This window comes from Erythrolamprus reginae, chromosome Z (genome assembly GCF_031021105.1).
Source record: "Erythrolamprus reginae isolate rEryReg1 chromosome Z, rEryReg1.hap1, whole genome shotgun sequence".
NCBI classification, from domain to species: Eukaryota; Metazoa; Chordata; class Lepidosauria; order Squamata; family Dipsadidae; genus Erythrolamprus; species Erythrolamprus reginae.
In genome coordinates, this window is record NC_091963.1 from 34,867,311 (window position 1) to 34,894,769 (window position 27,459).

The window sequence follows — 27,459 nt, forward strand, 5'->3', positions numbered from 1 at the left end:
AGGGTTTTCCTTCAAGAGGCAACTGGACTTTTTGGGATTTTTTGGAAGCTTCTTCAGCCTCTTGAAAAAAAGAAAAAGGAAAAAGAAAAGTACTTTGGGGACAACTATGACCTGGATGACTTGTGAATCTCCAGAGACATGCTAATATATACTTGTAAGTACAGGTAGTCATCATCTTACAACAGTTAATTTAGTGAAAGTAATTCACTGAACAACGGTGGCAAGAAAGGTTTTAAAATGGGGAAAAACTCATTTAATAAATATCTCACGTAGCAACAGAAATTTGAGCTCAATTGTGGTTGTGGGTCAAGCATTACCTATATAATCTATACTTCTACAGTATGTAATGCTGTATTTTCACAAACATAATCATTTTATTTAGATATGACAGCAAAACAAGAGGGAGAGAAAGAGAAAGGAAATGTTTTAATCTCTTACAGGATCAACATATTTAGATCAACATAAAAGGAGAGGACTCAAGTCTTGAACAATCATCTAGTTTCCATTGCACATAACCTCTGAATAGTTAGTAAAATGTTTAATCAGCACCTTCAGATATTTTTTTGGTATTTTGTGTGTTTTCAGCACCCAGTCTACTGTGTAAATGTCGTTGGAACACAGAACGCTCACAATCTCATTACCGTTTCTACAGATGGCAAAATGTGTTCTTGGAGTTTGGATATGCTTTCAACTCCACAGGTGGGTTTGTTTTTATTTACACAAGAAGAAAGTGATGGCTCATACCCATTAATGGAATGTCATTCGTAAAAACTAAAGCCTCACATCCTATGCAGACTAAAACCATGGATGTACTTTACTTTAAAGAGTGCAGTTTGCTTCCAGCAATTGCCTCCTCTTAGAGCCAAAACCCATTTCCTCTGTCTCAAATCATGTAATTAGAGTAATGCGTTAATACGCAGGTCAGTTTTAAGTGAAAATGAAGTAATCTGTTCTATAATACAGATAATAAGACATGCTGTGGTATATCAGGCTTATTCCATAAAATCATTTACCCAGTGTACATTTCATTGTAATGCAACATATAGTGTAAAATTGTATTTGAATCTAGAAATAGTCGTAAACAAAAAAATCACCACCACCCCTAAAAATTAGACAAATGCATTTTCCTATTCTTAAATATTATTGTTAGGCAATTCCTCAATCTGAAAACCAACAAATACAAACCAGCATAAGGAATTTGGAAGTTGAAGTCCAACCCATGTGGTGGGTATTAAATGGAAGAGGGAGTGATTTATAAGGCCAACATGTGTTACTTTAGAAAACAATAGTAATGTTGTTTGTGATATATTTTTAAAAATATCTTTTAAGAAAAGTTGTCTGGAAACTTATTAATAAATGTTCTATAACAGAATCTACAGGTTTATTCAAGTTATATATAGCCAAAGCTGATACTTATTCTTTATGTGAACTAACTGATTTAAGGATAGAGAGAAAACAATTCCTCATTCTTTGTAAAATAGTTTGTTATTTTAAGCAGATTTATTCTCTCTACTCCTGATACTAGAAATGTACCAGCTACATAGATTTGTTAATGGAAACAGTGAAATATAAGAGACAAAAGTTGATAGGACAGTGTTTATCTCTCATATTGAATTAGGTTCATGTAGAACAGGGATAGGCACTACAATAGTCCTCGACTTACAATAGTTCATATAGTGACAGTTCTAAGTTACAACAGCACTGACAAAACTGACATGACCCTTTTTCACACTTACCTTCATTGCAATGATCATGTGATCAGAATTCAGATGCTTGGCAACTAGTTCATATTTATGATGTTTGGGATGTTCTAGGATCGTGTGAACCCTTTTTACAACCTTCTATCAAGCAAAGCAAATGGGGAAAACAGATTCATTGCTACTAATTTAACAACTGCACTGATTCACTTAAAAACCGTGGCAAAAAGAGGTTGCAAAATGGGACAACCTTCACTTAACAAATGTTTCACTTAGCAACAGAAATTTTGGGCACAATTGTGATTGCAAGTTAAGGACTACCTAGCATTTTTTTTTTTAAAAAAAGGGGGCTATACTTAAAGGCATTGGTCAGTGACCAGAGCACCAATTGGTAGGATGGTGAAATGGATAGATCTTTGTCATACACATGAAAGGGGTGAGAAAGAGTGTGGTTTGCTTTCATGCTGGAGTAAAAGCATTTCCGCCCCTAAAACTACTAAACTCATTTTAAGCTCCTGCTGCTGAGTCCACAGAGGAGGACGGCATACAAATCCAATAAATAAATAAAATAAATAAATAAGTGTGTGTGTGTGTGTGTGTGTGCATTTGTGTGTGTGTGTGTTCCATCTGTATATATGTGAATGTGTCTCTTTCATCTGAAAGTTAGAGAAAATGTACTCAGAATTGCAAAATAGGTAAAAATTGAAAGGATACACAGTGGTAGCTCTAGCAAAAAATAGGAACTTTTTCTAAAATTCTAAATTGTTTACATTAGCTTAGAAAAGAGAAGGAGTTATAGAATATACTAGAGTTAATGTTTAAAAATGTTAAGGATTGGAAGAGACTCCAAGAGGCAGGAGACTGAAGAGACAAGAGATGGTTTACTGACTTCAACTCTTTGTTGGTCATAGCAGGCAAACATCAGCAAGGACCTGCTATAGGCAAGGGTTTAAATAGGGAACCCTTTAACTTAGGAGCCAATCAGAAATTACCTGCTTGAGTTCCTGGTCTCAGAGCATAACAATCTCTCTCAATGCCCACCGATCCATTTGAAGAACATTCCTTACACAATGTAATGGTGTTTAAGAATGACCTTGGGAGCATTAAAAGAGCAGCAGCATAGATAAATCTGAGGCTAAAGGAGACTGACCCTAGGTAGGAAGAATAAAAGGTCTTTCAGACTTACGTGATTCTGTTACTGCAAGCTTACAATAAAGGTAGTATGGCATTTCTTGGATGTGACTGTTCTGAGCTATCTTACTTACATATAAAAGAGATATTTTTCTTTGCCCAGCCAAAATGTACAAGGAAGTTTATCTCCTTATAATTGAAACCCACTGTCACTTATTATTCTGAAACATCTCTGAGCAATTGTGCCGTATCTGCACATACAGTATAGCTTTGATTTTTTTCCATTTCTGAGTTAGACTTGACCAGTAGTTATAAATTGGGCCCAGTAATTATTTCAAATTATGGCTAAGATTTTCAAATTCAGTTAAGCGTCTTAGATTTTCTCCCTTGATCTCTCTCTGACTTAATTTCTGTCCATGCCATTCCTGACTAGTATTTCTTTAAATTATTGAAATTAGATCTTATAACTGATCTGCATGTATAAATATACTGCAATTTATCTTTATTTAATGTCAGGAATTCAAGATGACTGTCACTCCCCAAAGTCTTTTACTGTTTGAACCAGATTTTCCTTAGATCAGGTATAGGAGAGCGCCCTCTTCATCCTTCTGGAAAACTACACAGTAAAAAAAGGGGGGATTAGGTTTGGTTACTTGGACAAATATCATTACAGAAATGTTGAAGCAGTAGCAAGAGGAAGCGCAGGTGGCCAGGAGCTCCCACAATCAGTGCTAACGGTTCTTAGAACCAGACCGAATCGGGAGCAACCCACTATTGCGGTACAGGTATGATGCAAGTTCTTGTGCCTATAGGTAGAGGGTAAGGAACTATGCATATGATAAAAATGAAGGGGATTGTGAATTGTAGGCAAGATTGAAAGATCTAAATAGAAAATGGTGGAAGCCAGATAAAAGAAGCAAAGAAAAAGTGGCAATGAAAGTAATTTTAGAACAGTTTCTACAGATATTCCAAACCTAGGTGAAATTTTACACACAAGAACACCATAAATGGAGATTACAGTATTCCCTTGATTTTCGCGGGTGATGCGTTCCAAGACCGCCTGCGAAAGTCGAATTTCCGCAAAGTAGAGATGCGGAAGTAAATACACTATTTTTGGCTATGTTAAGCCTTCCCTTAACACTTTAAACCCCCAAATTGCAATTTTCCATTCCCTTAGCAACCATTTAGATCATTACTCACCATGTTTATTTATTAAAGTTTATTTTAAAAAATGCTTTTTAAAGGCAGACGAAAGTTTGGCAATGACATATGACATCATCGGGTGGGGAAAACCGTGGTGGAGGGGAAAAAAACGCGAAGTATTTTTTAATTAATATTTTTGAAAAACCGTATTATAGACGTTCTGCGAAGTTCGAACCCGTGAAAATCGAGGGAACACTGTATTATGGTATATTAGCAACATAGATTTAAATACTGTTCCAGAAACATAAATAAGATTGCAATTTACTTTGATAATTAGTATCACTTCTATGCAGGATTTTTATAGGTAGACTGGAAAATAACCTATGATTTCCCTAGAACCAAAGAGATTCCATTCCATTTGCTTCACCACAATCATAATCTATTGATCAGCAAGAAACAAATAGACAAGTAGCAAAAACCTATCATCTGCAGAGAATTTCTGGAAGTAAAGAAAAAAGACAGTGTGTCCTTCCATTTAAGCTTCCAGGCAACACTTTTTAATATTATTTAGGTCTTTAGGAATTTGCAGGTATATTCTTCAGGTTGGAGAAGTTTCATTACGTCCTTCTCTTGTCCCAATCTCACTGTGCTCAAGAAACAATAAATTGAAAAGAAATGTTTCTAACTTATTTTAGGAGAGTATGGAGCTAGTATATAATAAATCCAAGCCAGTTGCAGTTACTGGAATGGCTTTCCCAACTGGAGATGTTAACAACTTTGTAGTTGGAAGTGAAGAGGGCACTGTCTACACAGCTTGTCGCCATGGAAGGTACTTTCTCCCCCCCCTCCCCCCCCTCCCCCCCCTTTGGCTATATGATTGTGCTTATGGCAATTCTGTAGGTTACAATGTGGTAAAATGGCTGAATCCATTCAGGAGCTCTTCCAGCAATTAATGCCTTTTAAAGGCAATTTTTAAAATATTTCTGATTTTATCTGGAGCAGTGACTTTCTGTGAGTTCAAAAATATTCAAGACCTCTTCTCCTGTCTGTCTGTCTGTCTGTCTGTCTGTCTGTCTGTCTATCTCTCTATTATCCATCCATCCATCTTTTATCTATCATGTATTATATGTATGTATTATATTCATGCATGCATGTATGTATGTATGTAGGTATGTAGGTAGGTATATAGGTTCCTCTCTATCTTCCATTTATATCTGTCTGTCTGTCTGTCTGTCTGTCTGTCTGTCTGTCTATCTATCTATCTATCTATCTATCTATCTATCTATCTATCTATGTATCCATCCATCCATCCATCCATCCATCCATCCATCCATCCATCCATCCATCCATCCATCTATCTATCTATCTATCTATCTATCTATCTATCTATCTATCTATCTAATGTATGTAGTCTGCCTATCTATCTATCTATCTATCTATCTATCAATCATATATCATCTGTCTGTCTATCTATCTATTTATCATCTATCAATCTCTATCTGTCTATCTATCCTATCACTTATTAGTCCTACAAATAATCCACTTCACCAAATATATTCAACATGTCTTCCTCCTCCTATTTTTCCCACAACAATCCTGTGAGGTGGGTTGGGCTGAGAGAGAGTAACTGGCTAACAATCACTTAGCCAGATTTCATGTCTGAGGTAAAATTGGAACTCTCTGTCTCCAAGTTTCTGTCCCAGTGCTTAGCCACTAAAATGAGCTGGTTCTCAATTATTTGTCATTAATATACAGTATTACAAAACCATTCATTGTTATTACTGTATTTGTTCTTATGGAATACTTATCTTCATGACATCCAGGTGATTAGTGATTGCATATAAGTAAAACCTATATGCTGCTTCTTAAAATAAAGTCTCCAAGTCTGACTAGTAAATAATAATTTTTTCTTCATAAATGCAATATATTAATGAACCATTCCTTTTTTAGAATTTTCTTAACACTGTTAGCTGTTGTTTTTTTATCATAAAAAGTTTACTATTTGGGATATTCTGTATATTTTATTAGACTTATTTATAGAAATTTTTAGCAGTGCAAATAGATGTTTGTTCTTTTACATTTGAATGATATATGAGTACAAGTAATAGAGGTGCAGTCCAAACCATAGTTTATTTTACGACTTTTTCTGTCAGTCAGGATGAAAAAGCCATAGGATGCTATTCAAAAAAGCAAACCAGAGTGTGTATGCATATATCGCAGGCTACACTAAAATCATTTAAGACACTGTTAATGTTATGGGTATCTGTTCTTCTTTGCAAGAACAGGTGACTTTAATTTTACTGATTTTGAAAATGGAATGCTTATATCATAGCATTTTCAGTGAAGAAAACTATGAAGGTTTTCTAAATGAATTTGTTTTTTTCCACAGTAAAGCAGGGATTGGAGAAGTTTTTGAAGGTCACCAGGGCCCAGTGACGGGAATCAACTGCCACATGGCAGTGGGTCCAATTGATTTCTCTCATCTATTTGTTACATCATCGTTTGATTGGACCATCAAATTGTGGACTACAAAGGTAAGAAATGATATTAAGAAGGCTTGCTTTAGTTTCTGTCCTCTCCACCAACTATCAGTACTAAGCAAAACTAGATGGTGTCCTTCTTACAGCATTATACCTGATATAATAGATGTTTTTCCCCAAAAAACTTAGTACTTAACTTCTTCAGAATTATTTTTCAGTAGTTTCTGGGTAAAAATAAGTGTACCCAGAAGATAGATAGATAGATACCGTAGATAGATAGATAGATAGATAGATAGATAGATAGATAGATAGATAGGTTTGTTTGTTTGTTTATTGGTTTATTTATTGGTTTATTTATTTGATTTGTATGCTGCTCCTTTCCGTAGACTCAGGGCAGCTAACAACAATAATAAAACAGCATATAACAAATCTAATATTTAAAATAACTAAAAACCCTTATTAAAAAACCAAATATACACACAAACATACCATGCATAAATTGTTTAGGCCTGGGGGGAAAGGAATATCTCAATTCCCCCATGCCTGACGACAGAGGTGGGTTTTAAGGAGCTTACGAAAGGCAAGGCCTTGCCTTCTATCAATCTATGAATGCATCTTATTTGTCCAACATTCTTCCAGTCTCTTTTTTTCACAAACTCATTTTACTATTCCTCCAGAGCTCAGAATTGTTGGGTCAGAAGTAATAGTATGTTGATACAGGCCACAAGAGGGTACCATTTACAACTGCACTGAAGCTTAGGAAAAAAGTTTCCATTCATTATAAGGTAACTATGATGTAGAAGTAAGCATACAGGGTTGAGAGAAAGGGATGAGTTTCAATGAAATCCCTCTACCCATGTTATGACTGGGGAGGAAACAATCATTCTAACTGTTGGTATTTCTATAAGGATAGAACTTGAACTTGCCTATGATATGTAACATTTGATGTTACTAAGCTATAAGAATTTGGTTAATTCATTATAAGTTATTGGATGACTGTGGCATCTATATCACCAATTTTCCCAAGCTGCAAATAAAAGCTAAGAGATACCAAGCTGTATAAGGCCATTCATTGAAATCTGGATTTAAATGCAAGTTTATTGTATTAGAAACACTATAAACCTGAATTTAAAAAACTTGGTATTTTTTACAGTATTTATAAAAGTATTTGATGATATGAAACTTTACCTATTTCAAAATTGAATGAATTTTCTGGAGCTTAGATTTTAATATGACAATTTTATTTCTATTTCTATTTCAGAAAGTTAAAAAAACCATAATAATCCATTGTTTGAGTGAGTAAATAAATAAATTAAGTTAATATAAATTTGGAAGGTAAGACAGGTTGCATACACCTGAAAAGAAACACTGATTACTTCATACTGGATAATATCAGATGTTGGTTGCTGCACACTACTATGTAGCAATACTAGTGGTGGACACCATCAATTTAATATTATTAGCCGCCCTGAGTCTGTGGAGAGGGGCGGCATACAAATCTAAATAATAAATAAATAAATAAATTATCAACATTGTTATGATAAATATCAGATGATGCAAGTCTGTAAATCACATAGAAGTCAAGTGCTGAATATAATTATCTATTAATTGTTCCAAGAATCCTTCCGGGCAGACCAAAAGTGGAAGAAAATGCCATTTATGTGATACAAAAATGTAAACTTCAAGTCTTTCCATACAATTCTCGATTACCCAACTCTAGTTTTCCCCCCAAAAAACATAGAGAGAGAGACCCATTACATGAATCTTTCTAATTATAGCATATTTCCAAGAACTAAGGCAATCTATTATGGAAACGAACTCTTAGGATCCTACAAAACATTAATCTTCTAACAGCAGTTCCTAGAAGCCATAATCTTTACAAACTTAGGGAAATGGTACCATATAATTCAGGAAAAGACACCTTGTTCTAAAATATGTAATAACTGTAAAACGCTCGTTTCTTTTACCTAACTTATTAAATTTGCCTGTTTTTGTTCCCTAGGATGCAGTTTTAGTTTATGAAGCTAATGTAATTTTGATCACTGAATCATGAGATCATAGCACACCCATGAAAGCTGAATTAAAATGCCCCCAAAATCAAGATATATCCTGGTATTAACGAAAACTTCAGTGCATTAGAGCTTTGAACATGTAAACTCTTTTCTAAAGGCCACCTGTTCACTAATAGATACCAAGGATTATTAGCTAATGTTAAAGTACAGCGGTCCCTATGCTGTGTACCCTGTTATCATAGAGGAGAATTATACTATTCCACATGAAGAAGAAAAAAAACAGATTTGCATCTCTTTATTCTGCCATGCATCAAAAGGAATATGTCTGGTTTGGGGAACTGAACAAGTTCAAACAGGGTTTCAAAATGCCGTTTTTAACTGCTTAATTCACCCATTAATTCTATATCCAATACTATGGAAAATATACTATATAGGCAACATTTTTATCCTGTAATGTATATAAATTTTGTATGCAATACAATATAAATATTGGGACTCTGTTAGGAATTTTTTTGGTGACTACTGCATGAGCTATACTAAACTTAAATATGTTATTATTATTTCCTGGTGTTCAGCTTTCACTTCAGCTTAAGTACATATTTCTAAGCAACATTACTGTGCTGATACAATGCGCTTATGTTGTTTCATCTGTCTTCCCCGACTTCCTAGCAAGAATCTTTTAACTGAATTATGCAGAAATTAATAAGAAATATCATTTAGGTTTGGGATTCGTATTAGATAGCAGAGAAACTACATGGAAAATGGGTGAACAGTGAAGTCAGGCGGTAGAGAAAGCAAGTAGGATGCTTGGCTGCATAGCTAGAGGTATAACAAGCAGGAAGAAGGAGATTGTGATTCCGCTATATAGAGTGCTGGTGAGACCACATTTGGAATACTGTGTTCAGTTCTGGAGACCTCACCTACAAAAAGATATTGACAAAATTGAACAGGTCCAAAGACGGGCTACAAGAATGGTGGAAGGTCTTAAGCATAAAAGGTATCAGGAAAGACTTAATGAACTCTGTATAGTCTGGAGGACAGAAGGAAAAGGGGGGACATGATCGAAACATTTAAATATGTTAAAGGGTTAAATAAGGTCCAGGAGGGAAGTGTTTTTAATAGGAAAGTGAACACAAGAACAAGGGGACACAATCTGAAGTTAGTTGGGGGAAAGATCAAAAGCAACATGAGAAAATATTATTTTACTGAAAGAGTAGTAGATCCTTGGAACAAACTTCCAGCAGACATGGTAGATAAATCCACAGTAACTGAATTTAAACATGCCTGGGATAAACATGTATCCATCCTAAGATAAATACAGAAAATAGTATAAGGGCAGACTAGATGGACCATGAGGACTTTTTCTGCCGTCAGACTTCTATGTTTTTATGTTTCTATGTTTCTAGATAAAATGATAATGTGGTAAAAGTGAAACTCAAAGACAAGAGGAAGGGAAAGAATATTAAGTGATATTAATGTAAGTCATTGAGGCTTCTACAGATAGTTTTCAACTTTCAACGTGTGATCACTACTTGGGATATTTCAACAAACAAAGTCAATGAGGTCTGCTACATTTGTTTAATGACCATGTTTCCTTTAATAACTGCAATGATTCACTTAACAACCATGGGAAAGAAAATAATAAATCATAAGTCCTCTGGGGACTTAAAACAACTGCCTTAAAAATTGAAATTCTGGTCCCAATTGTGGTAGTAGGTTGAAGACTGCCATATAATGGATAGTTTTTAAAATTATAAATAAATTTCATCAACTAGTTAGGGATTGAGTAATCAGAATAATATCAGATATGGAAAAACTGCCTCCACCTCCAATCCTGAGGAAAAGTCTCCATCTGAAATTTATGCTTTGAGAAGAATTTCCCATTGATCACAATGAGTCTAGGCTTAGGTTCTTCATGCTTCCTGCAACCTTTCCAAAGTTCAATCCCCGACTCTGTTAAGGATTTCTAGATGTTAAATAGAAAAAGACATTGAACAGCATGTTAAATGATATGGCTTGCTGAAAATTATATCACAGTCTTACAATATTTTGTCATATAGTTCAAATAATAAGCCATTCCTCCCTAAACACAATTGCCACAATTTTCCTGTTCTTTTTCTCTACTGACTAATCTTTTGCTTTCCGTTGCTTCTGGTCCTTATTGAGGGGGATGGGGTTCTGGCAAAATCTAAGAAGAGAGAGATGCTTGGAGTCTTAAATGTGGTTTCTTCCATGTGGTCAGGTAGGGTAGGACTGGCAGGAAGCTTTGCCTTTGATTTGTTTTCCCCTTTCTTCTTAAATTAATTTCCTTTGACTCCCACTTACACTCACTTTGGTATTCCCAAAGCAAGCACATGTTTGCTTATACCCATGCATCCTTCCTTCTAATCTGCTTTTCCCCCCTCACTTAATTTGTTTCAACAAAATAATTTAAACAGATGCTTGTTTGATTCTTCTGTGATCTAATTTTACCTTAGTAACATTCCTATGCAATGCAAGGTAAACAGTCCTATATGGTTATTCAACCTTTGGCTTGCCCATCCTTTTCCCAGAAGGGATTGTTGGGCTCATAGGTAAAGTTGAAATGGCTCAGAACATTTGTGTGTCTGTGGAGATTCTCAGTCATCCAGGTCAAAGTTGTCTCAAAGATGCTTTCTCAAAAAGTAACTGGACTCTTTTTTCTTTGAGAAAAAAGATGTTTCACTTCTCATCCAATAATGTTTTAAAATTAAGGGTTTTTTAAAAACTGTTTTATTATTTTTAAATTGTTGTTCACTGTCCAGAGTCCGCAAGGAGTTGGCCGGCCTCAGTGATGGGCTCCTACGGGAACGGCCAGGAACACAGTTCCAGTAGCAAAATTTGGAACTCCAACCCAGAGCACCCAATTTGCACTGAAATATTTTATTTATTTTTATTTTTTTAATTTATTTTGTCCAATACACAATGAGGGTTTTAGTGGATATATATCTATATACACATAGTAAAATACATGATGAAGGTTATAGAGGAGATACTCGTAGTAAAATATATCGGCGGGCGAGCGGGTACTGGGGGGGGCTTCTCGCCCTCCTGCCAGCAAGAGGAGACCCAGGGAAGCCGCCCAGCAGCTGATCTGCCCGGCGCCATCTACGCATGCGTGCCCATAGAAAAAAAGGGCGCGCATGCGCAGATGGTGTTTGTACTTCCGGGTTGAAAAATCGCCATATAGCCGTTTCGCAATGATCGGGATCGCAATACCCGGGGGATCACTGTATTAGTAGCAATTAAAGTTATATATTGCTTTATAGTGGTTTACAGGCCTCTCTAAGTTTTACAGTCAGAATATTGTCCCCAACAATCTGGGTTCTCATTTTACCATCAAAAGGATGGAAGGCTGAATCAAACTTGAGCCAGTCAGATATATATTTGATAAATAAATTCTAAGCAAACCATATTTATTATTATTCTGATATTCAACAAAGAACTATAAAGAACTTAAACTCCCTAAGTTATATAATATACATCTTTTTAGAAATTTCAGGATTAAAAACTATCTTGAAAGATATAGAAAATATCATTATATTATGTAGTCCATGATACATTATCGTGGGCATTTTGATTTTTGGTCTCTCCTTTTATTTAATTACTAAGGGCAACATTGGGAATCAGAACCTACTTAGTATTTTGCTAGGAAATTTTTAAATATAAAATGAAAAAAAATGTTCTAATAAACATTGCAACTTCATGGAGAAAATTTGCAGAAAAAATATGAACTTCAAAATATACTTTTTTCTGCCTTTTATAATATACACAATATTTCCAGGACATTTATGGACATACAACTGGAAGGAGAACATGTATAGATGCAAAAAAATGGATGCACAAAAATATTTTATTTTGAAAAATGGTTTGTTAAAAATATGTACACTAAAATCAGTTTAAATTCTCTAAGAACAATATGCACAAAAGGTAACGCTGAATGTTTATTGGACTGTTAGTTTGATTTAAAATCATCTGAATTGTGTGAAAAGCAAATGCCCCCAAATCTATGAAAGGATGGTATTTACTTTTACAAATCACTTTTCAATTTTTTTTAATGAGTCGGCAATTTTGCCTCACGTATCTCAGCGGCCAGTCAGGTCTCACAGAGTTGGTCTTCTCCAGGTCCCATCAGCTAGGCAATGTTGCCTGGCAGGTCCTGGGGAAGAGCCTTCTCTGGGGTGATCCCAGCCCTTTGGAACTAATTCCCTCCAGAGATTCACACTGGCCCCACCCTCCCTGTCTCCCACAAGAGTCTAAAGAACCATCTTTGTTGGAGCCGCTAAAATCAACATCTAACCCCAGCTGATGAATGAATTTATATGTTTGAATATGCCTGAATATGGCATACTGGTTTTTTAAAAGAAATTGGGGTTTTAGCATGTTTTAAATTTATATTTCTACATGTTATGTATTATTTTGTTGTGAGCCACCCTGAGTCCAAATAGGGCAGAATAGAAATCTAATGAATGAATGAATGAATGAATGAATGAATGAATAAATGAACGAACGAACGAACGAACGGACAAATGAATGAATAAATAAATAAATAAATAAATGGACTTTGATGCACAGTATAGAATCCACTTATTAGCATGAGATATCTTACTTCATTTAAAACCTCCTATTTACAAGTGTACAATATGAATTATATCTAAGGGATCCAAACTGGATGTTCTTTCCAAACACTCACAATGTTTAGGTCCTAAGTGATTACTAGCCCTACTCATTTTAAGAGGGAATTAATTTCCTATTTATAATTCTCAAGTGGAAAGTATGAATTATCTCTATGGGATCAAAACTAGGTTTTCTTTACACACTCTCACAATGCTTAGATACCAACTGATTAATAAAGCAGTAGATAATAGGCATAGCAATATAGGCTTACTTATTTTAAGACAGAATAAATTTACTACAGTATTTTAATTGGTTGATCACTGCACTCAAGGTTGCCTTTCTATGTCAAAATAAACATTTTAAAATGGACCTTGGGAGAAACCCCCCCACAATTTTTGGGAAAGAAAAGATGCTCGAACTAAATTTATTATGTTCCGCAGCATAGAGTCATTCATGTATGTAGAGCATGTAAATCGTATCAGTGAACCATGTATCAATCTATTTGGTAAGTAGAAAATTTGGCTTATATGATAACAGTTCTGTCTATTGTATAAGCTCAGCGTTTTGAGTTTTGCTCAGAACTAAAGCAATGAATGAATTTTCTTCAGAGCTCAATTTTGTTGTCAAAAAGCCAACGTGATTCAAAGGAATGGGTGGAGCTGCTTGTTGAGGCAGGATTCTTTACTTTTTGCCCTTTACCTCTGGAGCCAGAGGTCTGGCTTCCATCCAGCTGTATGAAGAGAAGATTATGGTCTTTCTCTAGGTAATTTGAAGGAGCAAAACCAAAAACGAAGTCAGGTGGTCAAAAGTCAGCACTGAGTTTTTCCACAATGTTTTTCTTGAATTTGCTTATCTATCCCACAGTAATAACTGTATTTTTGAAAAAGAATTCTTGAGCAGTCACATGTGCAAAATAACAGTTTTCTGTATATAGGATAACCTACATGTACGTTATTGACAGAATAGCAGCTGCAAACATGCAGAAAAATAAATGTATAAAACAGGGAAAGACACAAATGGCAACCTGAGTAGAGGAAAGTGACTATCCTGAAAATTAAAGCAATATGTAAAAGTAAAATACAAGTACAGTGGTACCTCATCATACGAACTTAATTGGTTCCAGGAGGAGGTTCGTAAGGTGAAAAGTTCGTAAGATGAAACAATGTTTCCCATAGGAATCAATGTAAAAGTAAATAATGTGTGCAAATCCTTCAGGAAAATCCCAAACTTTAGAAGGGAGGCGAACAGAGGGCAGGGAGGAGCAGCTAAAGGGGGCGGGTGGAAGAAGCAAGGCTAGGCTAAAGGGTGAGTGGAAAGGAAGAAAGGCAAGGGGGGCGCCCCTCCCTTTTCTTTCTTCAAAAGACACCATTTCAGTGCCTCTGCAAGCACATTGTTCTCTGCAAAATCTTTCCTCCTCCAAGCCGCCCCTCCCTTTTCTTTCTTAAAAAGACACCGTTTCAGTGCCTCTGCAAGCAAGCTGTTCTCTGCAAAATCTTTCCTCCTCCAAGCCGCCCCTCCCTTTTCTTTCTTAAAAAGACACCGTTTCAGTGCCTTTGCAAGCACGTTGTTCTCTGCAAAATCTTTCCTCCTCCAAGCCACCCCTCCCTTTCTTCAAAAAAGGGAAAAAAAGAAACCCTTTCATCCCAGCAGCAGCTGCTTGGGTTCGTAAGGTGAAAATAGTTCGGAAGAAGAGGCAAAAAAATCTTAAACACCGGGTTCGTATCTTGAAAAGTTCGTTAGAAGAGGCATTCGTAAGATGAGGTACCAGTGTAGTTGTACTCAGCTGGGATAAGCTGCACCTTTTGCATTTGGTGATAATAAATTTGTGGAATGCTTTAATAGATAAGCTGGAAATTGAGCAAAAGGCTTAACCTTCAGCAGTAATTGTAAAACAGAAGTCCTTCTGAAGTTAATAGGTGATCTTTCAGACTGGTGAGTATAGAGTAGGGTATCTTCAGCTTCTATGCCTCCAAAGCTGGCATAATTTCTGTCTCCAAGTAACACCATATTTTGTCAGGCTGATCTGACACTTCATCAGTTGTATTCCATCTTTTAAAAGGCCCTTGCTGTAGGGGCTGTATTTATTTATATATTTATGCATTTTTTCTTAGGTATTCTTTCTGAATTTGAATCCACACTGTACTTAGATTTGAAGAATCTGAGTCATATTCCATCAAAGATGGATAAGACATAATAGAATGGGGTAATCTATCAAGACTACAAAACAGTAATTTTAAGCATCAAAGCTCAAAAGAATGAAAAAGAAATAAGACCAACTGGCTCTATTAACTGCTTAAATTCAGAGTGCTTTTGACCATTATGCTGCAATTTTTCTCGAACACATTGATTTCTGCTTCTGGAAGATTGAGTTTCCTAAAGTAGCAATGTTGCCCAGATGGCCCAGCTATCTGTATCACAAAAACTGTGGACTAACTTGTATGGGCTTTATTAATTTAAGTAATTTGAAATGCTGACTGCTTGTTAAACTTTAGCCAGCTTATAATATAAAAGCAATTTTAAAAAACCCACTTGCTGTTTCCTGATTGAAGACGTTTTAAAATCTCTTTCCAAAATCTCAAAGGGACATAATTATTTTACCCACTTTTCTAAAGTGTTGGAAGATGGCAGTTAGTCTGACCTCAGGAGGTCAATTATTTTACACAAGTTGTCTTGTCCTGAATACCTTTGATCCCCAATATTCTCTCCTAGCTAGAGTTCCTGAAAATAGTAAGATCTCTAGCTGTACAAGGTTTTATAGGTAATAAATAAAATTAGTGCTAGGATCACTTGAATTGGGTGGGAAGTCTACTGGTGACCAGTGAAGCACCAGGAAAATGCATGGTATTCCTCTGAGCTAGTTAGGTAAAAGGTGCTATATATTTTGTACCATTTCTGAATCCTCAAGGGCAGCCATTTCATATCTAAGTCAAATTGGAGTCTTTAGGAGAGATTATTTCAATAAACCTAGAGAGATTTGGGGAAGGATTCCATGGATGAGAATCTTCAAGGGAAAAGCAACTGAAGAAGCTTGGGAAATTTGGAAAAGTGAGATTATAAAAGCCCAGCCTACTACAATACCAATGAAGAAGAAAAAGAACGGTTCTCAAAGGAAACCAGCATGGCTGCATAAAGAATTCTCTGACAAATCGAAAGTCAAAAATGGCAAGCATAAAAAGTGGAAAGAGGGGCAAAAAACTAAGGCAGAATAAAGAAAACTAAAGCAAGCCTGTAAAGATGACGTGAGGAAAGCTAAGGCTCACCATGAAAGATTTGTGACAAAAGTAAAAAAAACAAACAAAAAACCTTCTTCCAACATATTAAAAACAAGAAAAAAAAGTCAAGGAAACAATTGGTTCATTGCTGGGAGAAAGTATCAAGAAGGCAATAAGCAACAGGTAGAAAGTAGAACTTTTTAACTTGTTTTTTTGCATCTGTCTTTAAACGAAGAGAAAAAACAGTCCCATAAAAAACAGATTAGGATCAGAGGTGAGTTCCTCCTGGTTTGGGCCAGTTCACCCAACCCGGTATTAACCTGCTGGTGACATTATGGTGATGTTACAGAACCAGTTTGGTCAGTGTCAGTCTATGGAGGCTGCAATCCTTTTTTTAAAAAATTGTTTTGTCCCAATTGTGCAGCATTTAGTGCACTTCTTGGGCCCAAGTAAGATTTTTGCCAAACTCAACCTAGTACAAGCATATCAACAATTGCCAGGAGATGATACTATGGTGGAGGCCCAAACAATCATAACTCACAGAGGGGTATTCAAATGCCATCAGTTACAATTTGGAGTTAGCGTCACACCAGGACTTTTTCAGAATGACATGGACAGATTATTGCAAAAGATCCACGGGTGGTGATGACATCTTAATAACTGCAATTAATAAATGGCAGCTCCTACACTGCCTAAGAGATGTCCTAACCAGGTTTAGGAAAGCGGGCCTCTGAGTAAAATGGGACAAGTGTCACATTGCTGTGTCTGAGGTCGAGTTTCTAGGATAGCGGGTCGATGGGGCCAGAATTCACTCCACAAAAAGCAAAATTAAGGCAATTCAAGATGCCCCAATACCTTACAACCAGATTGAACTGCAAGCCTTCCCAAGTTTACTAAATTTCTAACAAAAGGCAATGGTGGTGGAACAGCTGCACCAGTTGCTAGGGAAGAAAGTGAACCTGGGGCCGGATATAGTAAAAAGATTGCTGACAGCAGACAGTCTATTGATCCAATACAATGAAACCTCTTAGTATCGACTAGTGATGCCTTCCTGTTTGGCATGGGAACAATCCTCAGCCACCCACTACCATGCAGCACTGTGGCCTCAATCGCCTTCTATTCCAGGACTCTGTCTGGGCAGACAGGAATTATAGTTAGTTGGACAAGGAAGCATTGGCTGTGGTGGCCCGGGTCAAAAGGTTTCATAAGTACCTGTATGGTCGGGATTTCAAACTCATCACCAACCATAAACTGCTGTTGAGACTTTTGGCTGGGGACCACCCCACCTCTATTTCCTTGTCACCATGAATGAACTGTTGGTCAATTTTTCTGGCAGCATACATCTATAAAGTCACCTACTGCCCCAGAAAGTCCTCAGGACATACGGATGCACTTAGCAGATCCCTGATTCCAGAACTCCTGAAGGATCCAACCCCTGCCCACCCAGTCCTGCTAATTGACTGCCTAGACTCTGACCCAGTAACCTCAGTCGAGATAACCAGGCACATTGCCAAAGACAACATTTAACTGGACGTGGAGGGGGTGCCCAAGGGGCCGATTGGGGAAGAATTTAAACTGTTTATTGCAAAATGGCATGACATATCTGCTGAAAGAGAATGTTTGTTGCGGGGTGACAGAGTAATTGTTCCTTCTAAATTAAGATTCCCATTTTTAGAGGCACTTTATGTGGGCACCCTGGGATTGTCAGGATGAAAGCGTTGGCCAGGTTATGTCTGAGGACCAAATATGGACAGGAAGATCATGGAGTGGGTCCCCACCTGTGCCCCATGCCGGGAATCCTGACCAGCCCCACCTGTAGCACTAGTAAACAAATTAGCAAAAAAAAACCTGATCTAGCATGCATATTGATTTTGCTTCCCTGTGCAAACTTCTCTAATTATAAGGGGCCACATATTTGAAATGACTCAAGGTCATCCTCGTGGGCACAAAAACAGCAGAAGTGGTCATCAAGGTGCTATGGAGACTGTTCTTCATAGACTATTCCCCATGCACAGCCTGCCTGATGCCATGATTTCAGATAATGGGCCCCAGTTTACATCTGTCTAGTTCAAGACCTTCCTATGATAACAGGCATGTCCTGATTGCACCATTTCATCTGGCCAGTGATGGTCAAGTGAAAAGAATGGTACAATCCACAAAAGAAGCCCTTTCCAGAATGGACCCAGCTGACGAGCAAACCTGCATAGATGAATTTCTTTTAGTCCAGCACATCACCCATAGCACTACAACAGGAAGAAGCACCACTGAACTTCTAATAGGTCATTGACTGGCTGCAGCCTAATTATTTGGCCGACATACCAACCGATTTGACCAGCCAAACCCAGTCCTTCAGCGTAGGGGACTGCATATATGTCCATGACTATGCTGGGGGAGGCTTCTGAATTTCTGACAAAATAATTGGAATCGCCGACCCACCGTCATACCAGTTGGAACTAGACAATGATAGGCATATAGACCAATCCAGGGTCGTTTAGGGCAATCCGCCACCAGAAATAGAATATAAAAACAATGACTTAACACCCACAAACACTCCTTCCAGAGCAGACGCAACTCCGAAGGAACTGGATTACTTACCTGTAGATCCAAGCATCTAGCAACGATCTCTGGGCCAAGAAGACTCCCAGGCTGCTATGCTCCAAAATCTCTAGGCGAATGCAGTGGAAGACCTAAGACTGGCAGCAGACCCAACTGAATGGGACTCCACCACCACCCCAACTGAACTGCGTAGGTCTGAAAGAGCCCTAAGTGCCCTGCCTACTTACTGGACTACATTAGATAAGAGTTTTCTGATTGGGCAAAATCCATACTCAGAGGGGAGGGGTGTTAGATATTCATAACCAGTTAAGAAAGTTTTAACCAGGTCTCATTCTGGTAGGGAAATAAGCCAACCTGATTGGAGAAGCTGCCTGACAACTCCCTATAAAAGGGCAAGCTGTTGCTGGATTTGTACATAGTTGCTGAGTAAAGGGCTGTTGTCACCAAAGCCTGAGTCCAGTCTCTTCTGTTCACCCTAACTAACATTAACAACAAGAAAGTGGCGAGGAATTAGAATAAATACTGTGAGTGTCCAGGCAAAGGAAGTTTAAGACTAAAGTCAGATATAACTAGACAGTAATGGATATTTATTTTGAGTAAATATGCACAGGAATAAGCAGCATGTTAGATTAAACTTTGCCAGGTACAAAATAAGTGTCAGGTTGCACCAGGAGCTATTGGAAGTAAGACACAATGGCTGTTCTAGTCTGAAAACAAAGCTCTCTGTTTTTCAGCTCCTTCTTTAACTTTATCAGAGTATGTGAGTATATCTTGCAAAGCAAAGACAAGAAGTTGGTAGTCCTTACTATTATCAAAGGTGGATATAATTTCAGATAGTGTACTAAGTAAAAAGCGAATACGACCTCATTTGTGCAGTGCTATCTTGATTGTGTGATTCATCTTCCATTTTTCAGAATGTTTCCTAAGGACAATAAATATTATTATTATTATTTATTAGACTTGTATGCCACCCCTCTCCAAGGACCCAGAGCGGCTCACAACATGCAAAACAAAACAATGTGTATACAAATCCAATAGTTAAAACAGTAAGCTAAAAATCCCATTATGTTAAAAAATAGTCAGTCTACTCAATCACATCCACACATAGCATTTAACGGTCAGAGAAGAAGGAAGCAAATATTGCATTTGACAAATGAAAAAAAAATACTTCAAGCAAAGACTTTTGTTTTTTAGGGTGATTAAAAAAATTGCTATACAATCTTGCTTAGGAACTGATTTTACCAATGGGGCATTTTGAGTTGAAAATGGCAAGACACACCCTTTCTCTTACAATGGTAGCACAGTCACCACTTCTTATTCATACTTTCCAACAACCTTCAATCTGCTTTCTGCTGCCTTTGTATTTTTTACAATCTAGAAAAGCAAGAATGTATGAATAGTCCAGAAGAATGCCAGACATCTTCCCCCTTTTCTGCCCTTTCAACCAATTGTCTTTTCTGTGGCAGATGAAGATAAGACAACTTTAACCTTTATATATTCTTCTACTGTCTTCCCTTCATTCTTCAAGCATGAAATATTGAGTTTCAAGAAGCATAGAAGGATGACGTTTTTAAAGAAAGAATGGAACAAATTCAAAAAACACTTTTTTTCAGCCCTTCTCTTAGAGCCACTCATAACTACCAACATTAGAATTAATGTTTACCTGACCCAAATGAAGTACCTTGTTAAGCTTAAGAGTGACTCAGTATTACAAATCTGGGAAAACTCTAGTTCTTGAAAGTGTTCTCTTTTGTTCACTGTTATCAGCATACTCAACAAGCATTCTCAGGAATTGGGGGGTGCAGGACTGTGAAACTGGAGTATTGGTATTTAACTGCATACACGATTTAGAAGAAATACAGTGATACCTCGTTTTATGAACTTAATTGGTTCCGGGACAAGGTTTGTAAGGTGAAAAGTTTGTAAGATGAAACAATGTTTCCCATAGGAATCAATGGAAAAGCGATTAATGCATGCAAGCCCAAAACTCACCCCTTTTGCCAGCTGAAGCGCCCGTTTTTGCGATGCTGGGATTCTCCTGAGGCTCCCCTCCATGGGAAACCCCACCTCCGGACTTCTATGTTTTTGTGATGTCGCAGGGGAATCCCAGCAGTGCAAAAACAGGTGCTTTGCTGGCAACGGAAGTCCAGAGGTGGGGTTTCCCAGCGAGGGGAGCCTCAGCAAAATTGCAGCACCGCAAAAACACGGAAGTCCTCGAAACCCCACCTCTGGACCTCCGTGTTTTTGTGATGCTGTGATTTTGCTGAGGCTCCCCTCACTGGGAAACCCCACCTCTAGACTTCCGTTTCCAGCAAGGCACCCGTTTTTGCGCTGCTGAGGGGAGCCTCGGGAATCCCAGCAGCACAAAAACGGGCACTTCTCTGGCAACAAAAGTCCAGAGACGGGGCATCCCAGTGGCGGTGGCTTGGGTTTGTAAGGTGAAAATGGTTTGGGAGAAGAGGCAAAAAAATCTTAAACCCCGGGTTTGTATCTCGAAAAGTTTGCATGACGGGTTTGTAAGATGAAGTATCACTGTATAATTGAAATGTCATTGGCAATTCAGGTTTGAATAGATAGTTCTGTTACAAAGCTACTTATGATTTGGATGCAAAGTTCTATCATCTGGGCTCCACCTCATGGTCATGTGATTGTATTTTGGACACTTGGCAATCACCACTTAATGAACCACATTAAAGGTTGTAAAATCCGGTGTGATCGTTTGGCAACCGCTTTATGACTATCCCCACTTCTGACCAAAATTATAAGCTTGATTAAGGCTGTAAATTGAAGACCACTTGTCCCAGTTTAAACACTAATTATCAGTTTATCACAAGGTATTCTGGAACTTGCTTGATTTTTTTGGAGAAGACTAATGATTGCTTGTTAGACATCTCCATCATTGAATGGAACAGTTTCGGCGACCGTTGTTTAAGAAAAATTCTTAAAGTTTAGAGTGATACAAAAAATATAGCAGCAACTCAATAAAGCTAAGAACCTTTGGGGAACATTTATGTATGCTGTCTGGACGAACGTCCCTAAAGTGCTTTTTAAAGAGGCAACTGGATTTTCTGGTTTTTCTTTGAAGAAATTTGTCAAAGGCCACTCTTTTTAAGACAGCAAAGCCCACATTTCGGACAGAGAGAATCATCAAAAAGATCATCTATATCAAAATTGAACAGGGAGAGATATTCAAACATCCTCTATCTCCAGTCTACAACACAGTCCTTTCAACAGTTCCAAGAAGGTTCCTTACCTATTTTCACTACTTAGGTGACCTGGGAAGACCCAGATAAATCTCCAGGTGGCCTTAACAACTTGCTAAAAGAATACAAATGACCAGCAGTCTGTAAGGAGTATAAATCCTTCCATTCCCCACCGTCCAGTCAGAGCTGAAGGAGAGTGTTACGTCTTTAAAGAAAAGCCAGAAAGTCCAGTTGCTTCTTGGAAAAGCCCCCTGGGGACAACCATGACCTGGATGACTGACAATCTCCATAGACATTTGTCAAAATGAATGCAAAGTGAAAACAATATGGCTCTCCGATAAGTACAGTAAAGGAACTTTGCAAGTTGGAAATACAATTCATAGATGTGTTTTAATTGTTCTTTCTATGAAATGACTTGTCTCATGAAACAAGCAAATCTGATAGATTTCATTGTAGCTCTTAAGCAGCTAAATGCTAGTTAAAACCTGCGAACATGTCCACATGATTTCCTTTAAGTAGTGAAGTTCTTAACGAATGGCGCCTCCTGGATTAAGAAAGATCATCCACCTAGATACACCAGGGAGGCAGCTGAAACTTTACCCCTAGATGCAAGTTTTTATTTTCATCTTTCTGTGTACATACTATTCTTTGAGGTAGGCCATCAAAATAAGGGGTTTATCAAAAATTGCTAGAAAACCTTATAGGATGAGCATGCTACCTCTGGCATTTATATGACAGCTCTCCTATTGGGGAATGGCCTAAACCGGGCCTGTTGTGTAACTTGTATCTTCACATGAAGTACTTAAGAAGCTGATCATATTAACCTCATTCTAAAGCCATCGGAATTATGTCAAATCCTGTTACTTCACATGAAAAGTTATTATTCATCTATGATTGTCTGAATAAAAGAAGGAGGATTTAACAGAAGACTTAAGTGAGTGGATAGATTATAAATGTTTATAATGCAATGTGCTCTCCTTAAGATACATAGTCTAAACATTGGGAGGAAACATTGAGCAATATTTTAAAATTCTTCATGGGCCCAGTTTCCATAAAATCAGCATTTGACAATTCTAAGAATCACTTGATGAGTTGCTGCCTTTAGGAAGAAAATTTAAAATAAAAAAGGCAAGCAAAATGAACATTCATTAAAGAAACAAAGACGTCATATTTTCCTTCTATTTTATTTCATGATGGCGAAATTAAGAATGATAAGTACCATGTAGTCTATCCTCCCCCCAATGGTTCTTTAATGCTCTTTCTCAGGAAAAATTATGGGAAATGACAAATGGAGGGGGGGGTCTTTTTAAAAGACATGTATGAGCAAAGGCATTTGCACATTAAAAGTCTCATATAGAAGCATTCTTGAGAAAAGGACTATTTCAGAGGTCAGCCTCTTGCTTAACTTCCCTGACAATGTTAATGGTAACACTAGTCTAACATTTGTGTAAGATATTAGATTGAAAACCATTTGTGTAAGATATTAGATTGAAAACCTTGAAAAGGCACCTTGTCACCTTGAGAAGGCAAATCTGAACATCTGAATATTCTTTGTCTCTGAAATATTTGCAGAAATAATGAATGCTGTTTACTAAAGGACAATCAAATTAGGAATGCATCCAAACAAGAAAATGAGATAAATTGTATACAGTCAATAGTGTACCAGTCCATATCTAGATATCCTAAAATGTCTGGTCTGGCTAGATATTTTATGCAACTCAATTCTTATAAGGTTGATTGTCCACCAAAATGAACAACGTCCTGAAAAATTCTTAGATCATATACTGAGAATTTGTGGTCATCGAGATGTGAAACTACAATTTCTTGTATCTGTCACTACTGGCCATAAATAATAGAAATGTGAATTATAGTTTGCTTCCATAGCTGCCCTAAAACACTTCTGACACCAAATAACTATTGAAAAATTGGTCATACTTTTAAAAGTTCAATCCTATGTCTGAATATTTGATTCATGACCAATTTCATCTTAGTAAAAAAGTTACATCCTCATAAATTTAATATTGAAGATTCCCAAATATATTCAAGTATATTTGTGCTTGCATAAGCATACATATTCACAGATATACACCAATATCCACCCATTCACCTGCATGCATGTAAAAATCCTGTTGTTTCCATTTCTGTGGTGGATAATAAGAATATTTAACTTCTTTATCGTTTCTGGAATTTTCATTGTCATTTAAATGTTATTTTACTGTTAACTATTTGGGAATTAGGCAAAGCCATTACATATTCAGAAATGAGAATAAGGAGAAGCAAGCAAGTATAATGAATAATTCATGACACCCAATTATATGTTACAGTTCCCATGTACTTTTAAACTTGTCTTGCCCGCCTGTCTATTGTGAAATTAAATGATGCGTAAACTCGTAAAAGTCAAGCGGTAGCGCCACGCTCTTGGCAGCTGCACGCTCTGAACTTCGCCACCTCTTTTCTGAAACGAGAATCTCAAACACGAAGTGGGTGAGATTTGTAAACCCATCCAGACTCATTGCTCTTACAAAGGGAAAAAACGAGGAGAACAAAAGAAACGCCTGAAATTAAGGCGATGTATTTCGATTAGACAGTTCTATTAGCGTAGGGTGATGGCACAGAGTAGGAGAGAACAGCATTTAGGGGACAGAGTTCAGGCATTAATTCAGCTGGTGGGGAGGGGACGAGGAATAGGAAAAGTTGGTGCCAGGCTTGGGAATTTGGCGCAAGCTGTGAGCGCTATTTGCGAGTTTGCGCAAGGAGCACTAGGTGGCAGTCACCATCTTCGCTTCAAGATATGGAGCCCCTCCGGAGACTTCTGGGAGTACGAGCGAGCGTATGTGAAAGAGGGAACCAGAAAAGATTTTTCTGACTAACCGGCTTAGTCGATCCTATAGCATAAACTTATGGGTAGCGTTTCCCTCCTCCTTCCGCGTTGTAGCAGCAGTAGTAGTAGCAGCAGCAGCACCCTTTACCTATACAGTATGCAAAGTCTGGGAAATTGTTCCCCTTCCCAATAATTTCTCGTGCGTTTAAAAAACCCCTCCCCCAATGGCTGCCCCCCGGGAGAGCGCCGCCGCAGGCCCGCCTTCTGCGTCCTCGGACCTTTCATCTGAGCAAAGTTTTATGACACTTGGTTGAATGTGCAAAGTTTTTAATTAGACTCTGCAGACAGCCCGAGGCGGCAGTAGCGCCACGAAGTCTTCCTGCCCTTCCCCTCTGCTTTTCTGCCCCCCCCTTTTGCAGCACAACAAACCGCTCTACTCCTTTGAAGACAATGCCGACTATGTCTACGACGTCATGTGGTCCCCCGTGCACCCCGCGCTCTTCGCCTGCGTCGACGGGATGGGCCGATTGGATCTCTGGAACCTGAATAATGACACCGAGGTGAGGCGGGGAGGGGATCGGGGCTTGGGAGAGGAGGGCGCTGGCGATTTTCTTGCCTATTCTTTCTTAAAAACAAATCAAAACTTTTGCAAAGAAAGCGGTTAAGAGAAATGGGCTGCCTGCCTGCCTTAGACCAAGCATCTCCGTGGCTTTTTCATTTGAGGGTGTGTGTGTGTGGATTTTTCTCTCTCCTTGCCTGCTCCATGGCCCTATCCAAAGCTGCCAGAGATTCCCACGGCTTAGGTTTCCAGAGAGAAGGCCTGCCGTGGTGTTCTTCGCAGGCAAGCTTCTTTATTTTATTGTATTTATTTATTTATTTATTTTATTTATTTATTTTGTCCAATACACAATGAGAGTTTTAGTGGGTACTGTATATTCTTCACTGCTCTATGCACGGTGTCTAAATTAAACACTTATTTCACCCTTCTTTCTCTCTACCAAATGGAAAAGCCTGAAAATCTACCAGAAGCGTAGGGGAAGACCCCCTGGTTGCACAGTCGCTTTTGCTGATTTGTGGAAAAACATTGCCACTGATACTCGATTATTATCACCACACGAGGCCCGGTACGCCACGTGAAGGCAGCTGTCCTCTTCTGCAGAGGGGCTGACGTCTAATGGGCGACAGTACCTACTCCTCCCACTCGACTGTGCCAGATTTCTTTAGGGAAACTTCCCGTTTGTGGTGGGCTACATTTCCCTTCATTCCCAGCCAGGAGGGTTATACTGGCTGAAAACGATGGGAGGTGTAGACTGGCATCTAGCCTCACTTTTATCTATTTATAGACGGCAACAACAAGTGATTTGCTTTTTGGGGATAGGTGAATAAATAATTTTGTAATAATCACCTCCCCACCACCACCTTTTAACATGCTTCTCTATGTTCTAAAGGAGAATTTTTCCTTAAGACCTGCAAGCTTTATATTTATGTATAAGTAGCAGGCTTAACTATGGTCAAATAGTTCAAGAACCACTTCTTATTTCTTTTATCCAAAAACACAAGCTGAGGTTTTCAGAGCAAATTGATGAACTCTTATTTAATTGCTTTACATGCTAACATTTTTGGTGATGTTAAATGCACAATACATTCTGACATTTTCTTTTGATATTTTTCTACCTTACTGCAGAAGTTTATATAGTACTGTATCATGGATTAAAAAGAAAGTTATGCAGGCAAAGAACTTGCTTGTTGACAGGTTCATTGCATTCATAACTCAAGTATCTGATATTAAGACATAGCAGCTTGTTTGTTTTTGGCTTAATGTACTATAATAATAACAGCAGCCATTTTGATTTGCAAGCCATGGCTTAACATGTTGGCGATAACCCAGTCAGGTATTCAGAAAACTGGCTTTGCTTAACATTGTACATCCTAGTAGAGCATCTTTTACAATTCTCACACTTGGCATTCCTCAGTGGGAATGCTGGAAACCTCAGTCTGTATATTTGAATATAGCTCATTTGAGGTGTATACATTGCTGTGTATTATGGTTAGGCAGAACCATTGTTTTGTGCAGGGGATCAATTCAGTCCAAGCCTGCATTCTGGGAATGTATATATGCATTCTGGGACCCTGCATAACATTACACTGTAAAAAAATCCTGAAAAAAAACCACTATGGAGTATTTCTTTCCATAACAAAAGAATTTGGGCAAAGGCTGCATGGCTTCCAATCTTTCCCACTCTGGGTTAGGACCATATTCATTAAATTGAGTAGGGGTGAAAGCTTACTAAACCTGTACAAGGTTGGGTTTAAAGATAATTTGGCCGAGATCAAATATTGTTAAATTCTTTGGGATTTATATTGACTATCCTTCTAAGTCTAAGTATCTGATTCTATTTAATTATTTATTTATTCAATATTTAGCCCACTGAATTCAATGGGGTATATACCTGGATAGGGATGCAGGTATGTTCAGCCCTGTTTGAATTTTGGCTATTATTACTTCTCTAGCGGTATTTTGTACTGCAGTATTAAGCAGTAATCCTGATTCTAATTTTACTGTGACTTT

At 37.8% G+C, this 27,459-nt stretch overlaps 1 protein-coding gene across 7 annotated transcripts in view; it reads left to right on the top strand.

Moving 5' to 3' along the window:
* Positions 1–27,459, top strand: part of DYNC1I1 (dynein cytoplasmic 1 intermediate chain 1) — a 229,102-nt gene that overhangs the window by 164,631 nt on the left and 37,012 nt on the right. For 3 of the 7 annotated variants that reach the window (XM_070767291.1, XM_070767290.1, XM_070767297.1), the window contains 4 exons: positions 586–699; positions 4,667–4,800; positions 6,361–6,505; positions 25,310–25,450. In XM_070767291.1, the coding sequence (XP_070623392.1) occupies positions 586–699; positions 4,667–4,800; positions 6,361–6,505; positions 25,310–25,450 (534 nt within the window). Of the gene's footprint in view, positions 1–585; positions 700–4,666; positions 4,801–6,360; positions 6,506–7,128; positions 7,212–8,453; positions 8,895–9,869; positions 9,911–25,309; positions 25,451–27,459 lie in introns of those variants that run through there. The other 4 variants (XM_070767295.1, XM_070767293.1, XM_070767294.1 and 1 more) reach the window with 4 other exon arrangements.